This window comes from Penicillium maclennaniae (genome assembly GCF_028827695.1).
Source record: "Penicillium maclennaniae strain IBT 15551 chromosome Unknown utg000008l:1.0-3552695.0:1.0-3555053.0, whole genome shotgun sequence".
NCBI lineage: Eukaryota > Fungi > Ascomycota > Eurotiomycetes > Eurotiales > Aspergillaceae > Penicillium > Penicillium maclennaniae.
Window position 1 is genome coordinate 414,150 of NW_026623220.1, and position 12,809 is coordinate 426,958.

Consider the following 12,809-nt stretch of genomic DNA (forward strand, 5'->3'; position numbering starts at 1 on the left):
TACATGCCACGCACTCAACCAAGGCTACCCCATTACCTCGTCTAGGAATCCATAGGGCGGCCCTCATAGCCAAAAAGGAAACAAGATTGACTGTTTTCATTTGGCTAGGGCGAGGAGAAATGTCTCGGGGAAATGTTCAGACGTATTTCGTAGTACCAAATCCGACCCGAATTTCCCGGAGGGAGGGGAATACACACCGCATTGTTCCCCGGCTAATTCAGCACATATTTATCAGGGTCAATAAGATCACCAATTACTTGATTCCTGTAGAGATCAGTGCCCACGACGAAACTGTTTCTTCCCTTCCATCCGGACGATATTACTATTTTTTTTGTTCCATGCTGCCAAGCCCATCTCTACGTACCTGCACCCCCTCTGAGTATAATGATTTTCGCCCGCTGATAATATATAGGTAAACACTTAATAACAAAGCAGTTTTGCTGAAGCCACAAACTTTTGTTGGAGTCACGAGCGACAAGCAGGCCACATTCTCCTTCCTCATTTCCGGGAAGTCCAGCAATGCCTCCCCCCCAGCGCCCTCCGGCACGACATAGTTCAGGCCATACGCGAAAAGTTCGACGAAGAACAATTGAACCCCCCCTGTCGCACGCAAATTTGGAGATATCCCGGTCTCCTACGATGCCATTACAGCCGAATGGCTGACTGCCACCCTAAACCCGGACTCCACAAGCACTGTCGTCAAGCATTACACGCTTGGCCCCAAAGATAATGGGACTGCCAATCGTCGTCGGATTAATCTGGAGTGGGATGGCTCTAACGCGGGCAAATTTCCAGCCTCAGTGTTCTGCAAGGCCACCCATGGGGTGGAGAATCGCATTGTGCTGAGTAGCGGAGGTACCCACAGCGAAATCTCATTCTACAACGATATCCGACCTCTTGCTGAAATCGAGGCTCCATCCGCGTACTTTGCCGCATATGACCCCCAGTCTTGGGCTTCTATGATCATGCTGAAGGATATTGGTGACGCTGCTACCTTCTGTACTCACAAGACAGTCTTGAGCAAGGCTCAGTTTGCCGAGCAGATCCAAATCCTCGCTAGGTTACACGGCAGATTCTATGATTCTAAGATGCCCTTTTTCGAGAACTTGGTGGGATACAAGGACCGGTTCAATAACCTCAGTTCATTCCTAGATATTGAAACGGTCTGCACCAATGGGTTTAGAGCCGCTAAAGAGGTCATACCATCCCGACTTTTTGCGCGGGAGTCGGAAGTTTGGCCTGCGACGATAAAGTCCGTATATCGCAATGGCTCTCTGCCGCCGACAGTGGTTCATGGCGATGTTCACCTTGGTACGTGATCTTTGGCAGGCTTAGCTTGCTTTAATAGACGCTGATTCTTCGGATTTCAATAGGAAATTGGTACATTACAGCAGAAGGTCGCATGGGCTTGACTGATTGGCAAGCGCTATCAAGGGGGCATTGGTCTCGCGATCTTGCTTACGTCCTAGGCACGGCTGTCCCTTCCGACAAGCGCCGGCTTTGGGAGAATGAAATGGTTGAGCTTTATGTTTTGGAATTGGAAAAAGAAGGCGGGCCCAAGATCGATCCGAAAGAGGCATGGTTGGAACTTCGAAGGCAATCATTTGGCGCATTGTGGTATTGGACAATGACTCTTACACCGTCCACGGCCATGCCCGATATGCAGAGCGAGGAGACGACCTTGGACTTTATTGGACGCATCGCTGCACTCATAGATGACCACGATGCACTTGATGCTTTCGAAATTTAGTTGAAATACTGCTAATAGATTCAGATAGCATTCTTTATATTTTGCCTTTCGCTTGTCTTTTATAATATTTGCCAGCGAATGGGGTCTTTGAGGGTTATGATAGGACTACGGCGTCTCCGTGAAGGAGCTGTCATTACAAGCTATCTAGGCCTCTGCAAACCAATGTTATTCAATTCTCCATGAATGCTCTCCTTCAAGTATAGATACATTCTTCACCTGGCACAGTATTCAAGCACAATGGAAACAGCCGCAGTTGCCATGAGACCAACTATAGGTAAATTTGGTGTTTATTTACAAAGATGATTCTCTCCCTGGGTTTAATTGTCAATTACATGTCTGCCAAGTTGGGGTACATGTCTACCAAGTGATACAGAATCCATAATTTCTTCTACATTCGTCCCATAATAAGTGAACTCATCCAGTCGGCCAGGAAAAGAGCGATAGTTCTAAGTGGCATCTTTATTAGCTACACTTACTGGGTATCCGGGTGAGGTGTGACTTACGAATGGGGAGCGATTCTCATGAAATATGGCCAAAAGTCCCGGTAAAATCGGAAAAGACCTTCCTTTCGCACAACCTTTGCAAAGCAGTCAAACGTACCAGTGTACATGGGAAGACCACTAGAGGGTCCAGACATTGACTGATTCTGGAGGCGCGTTTTGACAAAATCAAATGGCAGGCTTATGAATGCTCCAGCGAAGCCACCGATGAAAGCTGCCAGTGTAGTTCGCTTCTCTCGGGACATGGATGAATGTTTCTGAATCTGATTTTTCGACTCTGAGAAAAAGGCCAGTTGGCCGAGGTTGGTGGACATTGCTCGAACAATGGTTGGTTTGGCGCCTTTCCAAAGGCTAAAAATGCCCTCATTTTTTGCAATGCGCCCTAGTGCATTGAAAGCCGAAGAGTAGTTTCTCCGTTGTTGCATCGGTCGCATTCTGTCTGCCTGCATTTGAATTAGGGCGACCTCTGTTGGGTTCCCTATGAAGGCCGCCAGCGCCCCAGCGCCGAGTCCAGCGAGTGCCCGCTCATGGAATCCGAGGGATCTATTTTGTGCGTGAGCCCTGCGCTCGAGTTGTTGCTCAAAGGTTGAGAAAAGGCCTAGACGCAATGTTCCATAGACAAGTTGCCGGAGAAGGCCAGCGGAAAGGCCTTGATAGAGGCCGACAACCCCATCGCTTGCGACAATATTTCTCGCAACGTACCATGGGGATAGTTTGCCATTACTTCGATCCGTCAGCTGCATCCTAACCTTGATCGTATCTATGGGCTGGATGCAGGTAGTGGCGACCATGCCAGAGCCACATCCGACAATAAAGGGGAGACATCCTTTCACAAATTCGTTCGCTCTTGGCGGTGATGAGTGCTCAGGCTTTAGCTTTGGATGCTCCATTTCGCATTTAATATGGAATCGCGGGGTTTGAGAGACAAGACCTTCGAAATGGAAATCCTGCCGTCTCACCAGCAGGCCCACCTGGGCAACTGCATCAATTATTGCCCCATGCTATACAATAGCGGCCTCATCATTGATTCTGCGATGTGTCTACGGCTGTTCGGGGGGCAGTTGTGGACGAGGTTGAGTCACCTCGGCGTCCATGAACGATACCCTCGGCCCAGCATAACTCTGACTGTGGTCATCCCGGCAGACTAGTTGTGCCGCTAAGGCCAAACTTCATGCATTATAATCGGGCTCCACTTGTCAATCACTCCATTTAAAAAGAAGCCTAATACTCCGGGCGGGAGGAGGAGAAGAAGAGTGACTCCATCGACTCTGAACAACCACTACTCGGATACATCATCCTTCTGCTCTTCGATGATAACTCTTTGCTCTACCATCTCATCCAATATTACACATTATATATTCAGCCATGAAAAGGCCAACCTCCGTTAACACCCTTTCACTTTATTCGATAACATGCAGAGCCTCAACGCGGGGCACAATTGCCTCCTCCAATCACCGCAGTGCTATTTCTACGCTGAATATCAGAAACATTCACGCCCGCGCAACTGATTATCTACCATCCAATCTCCCTGAGTGGACTGAGTCACAGCGGTCCGTCCGCGAAGCAATCTCCGCAATATGTAGTCGATACAACGATGAGTATTGGTCGGAGAGGGACACGAAGCACAAATTTCCGTGGGAGTTTTACAAGGACCTGGCTTCGAATGGATGGTTAGGCATCTGTCTTCCGGAGAAGTTCGGCGGATCTGAACTCGGTATATCGGAGGCCGCTGTGATGCTACAGACTGTATCTGAGTCTGGTGCAGGAATGAATGGCGCTTCCTCGGTCCATATGAACATCTTCGGCCTGGAACCCGTTGCCAAGTTCGGGACTGATAAGCAAAAGGAGCAATGGCTTGTGCCTTTGATACAGGGCAAAGAGCGTGCCTGTTTTGCAGTTACAGAGCCCAACACCGGCCTAGATACCCTGCGGTTACAATCATCAGCACGCAAGCAAGGGGATCATTATATCCTCAGTGGCTCCAAAGTTTTTATCTCAACTGCTCAGGTGGCGGAAAAGGTCCTGATCCTTGTCAGAACTACACCGCTGAAGGATGTCAAGAAACCTAGCGAGGGGCTCTCCTTATTTTATACCAATCTTGACCGATCTGCCGTGGAGATTCACGAGATTCCTAAGATGGGACGCTCCGCAGTGGACACGAACAGCCTGTCCTTTGATGACTGGAAGGTGCCTGCAAGCGATTTAATTGGACAGGAAGGCGATGGATTTCGAATGATACTGCACGGGATGAATGCTGAGCGTATTCTTGTCGGGGCAGAGGCCTTAGGGATAGGGTATGCAGCCTTGCGCCGGGCGTGCAATTATGTTGGCGAGCGGGTTGTGTTTGGAAACCCTGTCGGCAAGTATCAAGGCATTCAACACCCTCTTGCCGAATGCTGGATGAACCTCGAGAGTGCCCGTCTAGTCATCTACCTGGCGGCGCGGCTCTATGATGAAGGGTACGAGGGTGGCGAATATGCCAATACTGGGAAGTACCTGGCCTCAGAAGCCGCCTTCAAGGCCGCAGAGCGAGCCATCATGTCTCACGGAGGTATGGGATACGCAAAGGAATATCACGTAGAGCGGTACTTCAGAGAAGCGATCTTGTCGAGAATAGCTCCTGTCAGCGGGGAGATGATCAAGAACTACGTAGGTCAGCGTGTTTTGGGTCTGCCTAAAAGTTACTAGATATTGTAGTGGGAGAACTGGTGACATAATGAGCCTATGTGTGGCCTCAGGCATGATTTAATGTCTGCAGTGCATAATACATCTCCAGACACACTTGGAGAGAGACAAGTCATCTACCCAATTCATTCAGGATTCACCCAGTTTCTTCTATTCATGATGCAGCATTAAGATTATCCAGTAAGGCCGCAACAGGGCATCAGCACGGCCTCATCCAGCGTCCTCTACACCAGACAGGCAGTGTGTGTGTGTGTTGTCCAGTCTGCATCGCCAGACAGCCATCGAGCCGTTCCCATTTCAATATATACATCCACTTGAGTCTCAATTCGTGCACGATGAGCATAATTAATTTTCATAACCGAGGTTATGACCCACTAGCGTACTTGGCTCCGCCCCCGCGCTTTTGGGCCATTGTCACTCACACTAAATAGTCTAATTGTACCAAATCATAGGCTTTTCATTGGCTAGAGGCTCGATGAAGCACAGACCCCAAGCTTCCCCACATCCCCGGTTTCACCGCTTCCGTTGTATGTATCCTCCTTTCCCCACCCCATGGTCAGTTCCACAGTCAGTGTCTCAAACCTTGGAGATAAATACATTTGTCTACAACCCATTCAGCATTCTCACTAGCACCTCAATGCTTCTATAAGTGCTCTCTACACCTCGGTATCTATCCTCTCTAGCCGAAACGGTCAATGCATACCTCAGGCCCCAACCCCACTTTCCCCCAGGAGCCCTGCACCACCTTGGGGCAAAATACAGGACAGAAACGCCCAGCTTCCGAGCACAACAAAGAGCAACTGTCCAAAAGGCGCGCCGCTAGAGCGTGTCTATCCTGCCGCAACCGCAAAGTCCGCTGTGATGTGGTCAACGGAGGACGGCCCTGCACCAACTGTCGCCTTGACAACCAAGCATGCGTGGTAAAAGAGTCTAATAGAGGCCGAAAACCCGGTGCCTTGCCCACAGTATCAAGTCAAGCGCCGCCGGAATCCCCTCCGCATTATGGATCGCACAATCGGCCATCTTCTCCAGTCCGGTCTTCTCGAAGTTTGCATACACCATCGCCACGTCAGCAGCAACCTAACAGGCCGAGTGACGATCTCGACGCGCTGGCATATGACGGTAAGTCAACTGAATTGACTAATTCCCGAAGAAGCGGTCGCTGCTTTTTTATTCAAGGATAAACCTAATGCTTCGGTAGACCAACCGAGCCTGAGCCCTTCTGAACAGGCGGCTGATGAAGTACCTGTTGTTATCGCGCCGCAAAACGATCTTGAGCATGTCAACAACCCCTCATCAATGGAGGGAAACCCCCCTTTGATCCAATCACCAGCGTCAGTTCCTTGTCAGGCACTTCCGAAGGTGAATGACTCAGCCATACATCTTCCCCCTTACATCAAGCCCATGCCACGCCATATCACCGATCGAGATATCAGCTATCTCGCGGACAAAGATGCCCTCACTATCCCCGACAATGTGTTACGGGATGAAATTTTGCGGGCTTATGTGACCATTGTATATCCTTTCATGCCTACTGTTGACCTTGAAGACTTCCTCATGCCCATAATACAGGGCGATGAACGCGGCTCTGTGAGTCTGATATTATTCCAGGCTGTCATGTTTGCCAGTGTTGGATTTGTCGACACCATGTTGCTACAGTCACGGGGCTATAGTAGCAAAAAGGCTGCTCGGAAAGTCTTTTTCGGCCGTGTTCGATTGCTCTACGCACTTGATTGTGAGCTAGAGCACTTGCCACTCCTACAGGCTGTACTACTGATGACATATTGGTACGATTGCCCTAGCGATGGGAAAGACTCCTGGTATTGGACTGGTATTGCATTTAGTCTTGCCCAGGTAGTTGGTATCCACCGCGAAACAGAACTCTGTAGGACAACAGTCAAAAAAAAGCGGCTCAGACGACGACTATGGTGGTCATGCATCATTCAAGACCGGCTGCTGGCGATGGGGATTCGCCGGCCCTCTAGAATTCGTGACAAAGGATACAACGTGCCGCAGCTTACGTTGAATGACTTTGACCTGAATGAGCCCTCAAATACCGTGATCAAGTTCCTTGGCAAATCAGGAATGCTCTTGTCTGATCCATCGGCACGCTCTACTATGGCAGTTATGTGCATCGAGCTAAGCAAGCTTGCAGTTTGTTTAGGTCACATTCTCCACTCACAGTACTCAGTTGTGAGCGATCAACCCATGATCGCCGAGTATATGCTCAGAATAATCGTCGTTCCGAAGCGGTCGAGGTCGTATACGGATGATGTGATCAAGTGTGACCTGGAGCTGAAAGAGCTTATCAACAACCAAGATTCCCGGTCCAAATACACACCTGGTCCTCAGCAGACAGGAGATAAGACTGAGACACACCGAATAATTCGCCTACATCAAGCCATACTACGCATGAACTATCTTGCGGCAGTCAATATCTTGCATAAGCCACAGGTGTTTTATGCAGAGTCCGAGACCACGGACAGTAACGTCCAAAAGAAATCATCAAGAGAGAAGGTCACTAATGCTGCTATCGCCATGACAAAGCTAGCCTTTGATATGCAGATGGACAGCCAGCTGCAGTATTTGTCAACTAGCAGCGTTCCAGCATTTTTGTCAGCCGCCTTATCCCACCTAGGGGATATGCGTTCTCATGAAGAGGAGATTCGCAACATCAGCGTTGGCCGCTTCTATCAGTGCATTCATGTCTTACATCAGCTAAAGAGCATATACAGCTCAGCCGACTTCGCTATTCATTTCCTTGAGGCGGTCTTGAGGAAAAGCGACATTGCTGTTCCCTCTTTGGTGCCTGGGTTACCTTCGACCAAGCCAAGTTGGAATAAGCCCCAATTATTGGGATGCCGGAGCTCAACTCCAGAAAGTGAAGCCTTTTCTCAGGTCGCCACCGCATATCCAAGTCCCTCGAGTCATCCAAATATCACCGAGCCGCCTGCAGGGGCTTGGAATGGAATAAACAACCGCAATTTGGAGGCCGGCAACGACGACCTGCGTCGTCATCAATTTTCTGGACTCGAACCTTGGTCGGACGGCGACAGTCAACTTGATGCTTCCAACGTCGTGGCAATCGACTTCCTACCTGACTCTTCATATATGGGAAATTGGTTCAACGTGGAGAGCCCCGTTCCAGCATTTATGAACTTCGATAGCTCTAACACTTGGACTGTACCAAATCATGTCACTTCGGGCGAGGACTTGGGTTTGCTCTAAGATTGAGTTCCTATAATATATCCTCTACCTCGCGGCCCTGAAACCCATTCTAGTCTTCAAACAGTGTAATAAATTACCAGTTTCTCATTATTTTAGGACGCAAGACGTTGAATTCAACAAAAGACAAAATTCTTACTTCTGCGTGTTTTCCCAAGATGCCAACTTTGAGACTCCAGTGGCGACGACCAAGATATCTGGCCAAAGACAGTACACCTGTATTTGCCGAGAAAAGTTTTCCCTGCTGGCATCAAATTAGTCTACGACTCCAATGACAGAGTGATCCGCTGTTGTGATGGCAAACTGATCGGCAGCCCCGGCGACGGCACAATCGAGTATGTACCATGCTAAATTGGACTTATGCTCTAATATTTCTCTTCCAGCACCGCATTGGACCACGGCTTAGAAGGCAATCCCCAGGCGACATGGACTGCCTAAGACGCCGCCGATCCCTGGCCTAAACCCCTCCTCCCGGAAATATTTCCGGCAGCTCGCATCCTTTCATTTGGAAATGATGCATATTTTCTTAACGGTCAAGGTTTCATATTGAAGAACCTTGAAGAGCTTTTCGCCCTACACGCATGTGATCTGCTGGGATCTTTTTCATCGTCTCGAGAGGAAGAACGTAGCCAATTAGTGAGAAGTCAAACTATACTGAGGAGCTGAGCCAGTGCTCAAAAACAAGGGATACCTCTTCTTATAGGTTACGTATCTTTTACGAAACGGTTGGTAGAATGCTAGTGGAAAATCATGCCACGCTTTTGCCTGGCCCGGGGTGTTCCAAGGGCCCTGATCGGATCAGACCGCGCAATTGGGAATGTTCGGTCCCAGCTCGCTGCCAGACCAATCTTTGCCGCACAGTCCATGAATGAACCAGCCAACCAATCTAAGTGACTGCCCCTGGGAGCCTGTTATTACACTACAGGAAAGCCCCTGTGCGACCTCGCAGCCCCAAGTCCCATAGAAACCAACCACCAGGGCCTGGGAGCCGCGTCGCCCATCCTAGGGCCCTGCGCTCTGCCATTGTGATGTGCTCACATATACATAGATGAATGGTCAATAATGACAAAACCTATAGTCAATTCTAGATACAAGGCCTCCAGTGTGGAAGCAAAAGAAAGAGGCGTCCTCGCGTTTAGCGGGACCCAGACATGTCATGTGGGCCCACCAATCGTTTATCCTCCACTTATTGATTAAGCCGTCGCGTGGGATATCTCGAATTATAGCATCACTCGAAAACCGCACGCTAACCGCACACTTAAAGGTCTTAGTAGTTCAGTGATTGGTAACTTGATAACAGCACTTGACTTCTCGCGCCTTGCTTTGCTTCTTAACCTTTCTTTACCTTTCAAAATTTACCTTTGCCTCTACTTTCTCCACCCAGAAAATGCTAATTTCCCATTCATGAATCTCCTTCTAAAAACTTTATAATTCTCTTTACTTGATTGGCACTCCTATCAACAAGCTGAACCTACACCTTAATTGCAGAATTGTCCGCCGTGGTGAATCACCATCGTCAGCAGAAACAGCATCACTGATGAACTTGTGCGTATGCTCGTTAAAACTCATCAAACCAAAAGAAAACGGCATCTTTGTGCGATGCGACGACAGTCTTCTTGATTAAGAGGAAGCAGAAGCCCTCACCACTCAGATGTATGGTCTGCTTCGCCTGATCCGCAACCTCAGTGTGCGGGATCACAATAGCCACCAGAAAACTCTGGAGCAGACTCTTGAGGTGGATCTCGAACGCATGAGAGCTTTGGAAGAGACAATTCACGGTTATCGAGAGTGACCGTATCGTTTCCACATGTGGCTGGAACACAGCACGCCGCCGAAGCATTATGGATATGGAGAGCTCAAATAGTGATTGAGTCGACTAGACTCTTCCGTGAGATGCCAGAGGACGGATATATAGAACTGGTAAAGGTCTCCAATTGGGCATTAAATCTGAAAGATTATTGCGAGTCCTTTTGGATGTGTCTGAGGGTCATCGGGCCTAGGAAATGTACGGGAGTCACCGCTATCACCACCAGTGTCTTTCATTCCAAGAGCAAACAGATGGCTTTACGCCCCAGCGCGTGGATCTCCATCAAATCATACTCGCTAGATGGCATGACGGCGAAATGCTTTCGTTTCCCAGTGGCAGGCTGACTTTGAAGTCGGTCTGACCAATCGGTGGATGGCGAATGTCTAAAATCGGAAAACCACAAATGATGTATTTATATTCTTAAAAAATCTACTGAGGACGATTATAGACTGTGAAATTCGATTGGACGAGGAAAGAGAGCATTCGTGTCGGTTCCTCAGTCTTTTCTACCAAGCCACGGATTATATATACTTAAATTGTCGCTGATTGGGTGTGAAGGATACTAATGTAAAGCTACACACAAATTCGTCGGTGAATATGAGCCATGATATCTCGGATCTACATTGACTTGGGCTCCGCTAATCTAACCTGAGGCTTTGAGACAAGCCTTCTTCCAAAAGCTGCGCACGTAGGTGGAACTTCCTTTCACTGAAGCCGATCAATACAGTGACGAAGGGAAATTCAAAGACACTTTCCAGGGATAAGCTCGGAATTTATAAACAGAATTAGCACGTAATATGTGCCTACTTTGGTGGGCAGCACTTGGAGGCTAGCAGCGCAAGATGGGTCTTGGTGAATGGATAATAAAGCATTTGTGTTCTGTTTTGCCAAATTATATACCGCCGGCATGGCTTGGCCTATCGGTCTAGTAAGAGGTCATTCGTTGGTACAAAAATTAGTCAAGTTTAAGGTAACTATAAACTTTTCTCACTAATCTGCGAAGCCTGCAGTTTTTGCAGAGGAGGGGAGCCGAAGAATGATCAACGGTGAACGCCACATCAACGGGTCGAACGGGACGTGTGGGTCAGAACTTCCCGCAAAGAACCCAATTGAAGCACCATTTACCACAGCAAAGAATCACAGTCCAATAGTCGGTTACTAGTAAGCTTACGCAGAGATTTCAAGGAATTTTGCCTATGTGGCCCATTGACTGGCATCTATAGGGAGGTGGAAAGCACTAACAGCCCGTGCAGACTTCAACAAAGAGATATCAAGCTGGTTGCAGTAACCTTCCGGTCCCCGAGCTTTGACTAGTTGGTCAAGTCTCTTTGATATGAAAGATTACTATATGGCGATTACTGCGTTGGTGAACGTCGTGTATTCGCACCCTATCCGCCTTGACCTTTAGTGTGACACCTCAGAATAGCCCATGTAAGTTTAAACAAAGGGGCGAATCAGCTCAGTGCCTCCTTATATCCGCGGACTTGAGCATGCATAAAATGGTCTACTTTACTGAGTAAAGAACAGGTGAACAGGTAGTATGATGTTGGAGCCTGTCGAAATTTGACGCAGAGGCATACTGTACCCAAAAATTGTCATACAAAAGCAGAACTAGATATAAAGACGGTGATATATCTACATCCTTTGGAATGTTTTCTAGTCAAGGAACCAGGATGTATAAGCCTATGATTCAAGCTGCACGGGCAAAGGGTGGCATCCGTAAAAATAGAGAGATGGTTCCGAGGGCATCATTAAGTCTTAAAGGTAGCGGCGCAGTACCCTGTGGCGCACTTCCTTCGGTTCTATCGAGGAATCATATCTTTTGAAGAAGATCGTGATGATAATGTCTGCAGAATTGCATAACAGGCTCACAAATTTCCGATTTCCCGTGTGTATGCATAACGCCTAGTGTGCGAGTTGCTAACGAGCAATCAGTCTCCAATTGTCACCAAATCAAGGCAGAAATAACTATTATTCAATTAGCTCGTGTTGACGAAACGTATGGATGCAGAAATTTGAGAGTTTAAATGAGCGACAACTATTTTGTGATGACCTCGGCTATGACGCAAAGGTCTTGGAGACCGCGATATTCCCAGTAAATATTCGTGGCAGAAAAAGACCCCACAACCAGTGCTTTGAAAGTTTGGAATAGTATAACCCCTACTTGTGGGATAATGATGGACGTCGGACGTAATGACAAATATTGGAACTCGCTGCCGCCTGATTTCGTTTGCCCGAGGTTAGCTACCATCTCGCCCGGCTGCCGAGGGGGGGCAAGCGGTGCGTGTTTTAACTGCACATTCACTTTTCTCCACGATCAAGCATTTTTTTTGACCACAGCAGGTTTCAAGAGGCTATAGCTCTCACTGCGTCTCGTCGTTGAAGAAAGGCGTGCCATGAACAGCATTGCCTCGTACAGCAGCAGTAGTAGTAGTTGAGTTCATTTAAACTGTCCCCTCGCCCATAGCGATATGCAATATACGACAACTATGAATTTTGAGTATGTAAATACAGAATGATCCACTTCCTGACCTGAAATTCGAGCTTCGTCACGGCCTATCGTGGCCCATTGCCGCCCTATTGTTAGGCTGTCCTTATGGCGTACGACTGCAGAACCGCTGTGATGCCCCGGCGCAGCCCAGCGCAGCTTGTACTGTCTTGGATCGCGAGACGACGTCTGGTTTACCTTTCTCACTTTCATTTGAGCCTCCTAGTAGATTCGACACACAGCTCTATGCATCCCCGACTTTTTTTTCTCAATCCCTCTCAGGGTTCTAGCAGCCTCCGGCACTCCACCAACACATAATGACCGTTTTCTGCGCGCCGGGCTCGCACTGGTCAT

General features: G+C 48.4%; 4 protein-coding genes across 4 annotated transcripts; 2 read left to right on the forward strand and 2 right to left on the reverse strand.

Moving 5' to 3' along the window:
* Window positions 1-965: 965 nt before the first annotated feature.
* Window positions 966-1,750, forward strand: N7477_009156 (aminoglycoside phosphotransferase protein; the record flags this gene model as incomplete). Its single annotated transcript, XM_056970817.1, has 2 exons — window positions 966-1,311; window positions 1,374-1,750. The coding sequence occupies 2 exons, from the start codon at window positions 966-968 to the stop codon at window positions 1,748-1,750; spliced, it is 723 nt and encodes a 240-aa protein (XP_056817796.1).
* A 499-nt stretch (window positions 1,751-2,249) lies between these two features.
* On the reverse strand, window positions 2,250-3,140 carry N7477_009157 (uncharacterized protein; the record flags this gene model as incomplete). Its single annotated transcript, XM_056970818.1, has 1 exon — window positions 2,250-3,140. One exon carries the CDS (start codon window positions 3,138-3,140, stop codon window positions 2,250-2,252), a length of 891 nt encoding a protein of 296 aa, XP_056817797.1.
* A 901-nt stretch (window positions 3,141-4,041) lies between these two features.
* Window positions 4,042-8,163, forward strand: N7477_009158 (transcription factor domain-containing protein; the record flags this gene model as incomplete). Its single annotated transcript, XM_056970819.1, has 4 exons — window positions 4,042-4,835; window positions 5,417-5,462; window positions 5,619-6,057; window positions 6,137-8,163. The coding sequence occupies 4 exons, from the start codon at window positions 4,042-4,044 to the stop codon at window positions 8,161-8,163; spliced, it is 3,306 nt and encodes a 1,101-aa protein (XP_056817798.1).
* Window positions 8,164-9,718: 1,555 nt separating this feature from the next.
* Window positions 9,719-10,000, reverse strand: N7477_009159 (uncharacterized protein; the record flags this gene model as incomplete). Its single annotated transcript, XM_056970820.1, has 1 exon — window positions 9,719-10,000. One exon carries the CDS (start codon window positions 9,998-10,000, stop codon window positions 9,719-9,721), a length of 282 nt encoding a protein of 93 aa, XP_056817799.1.
* Between the last annotated feature and the right edge of the window lie 2,809 nt (window positions 10,001-12,809).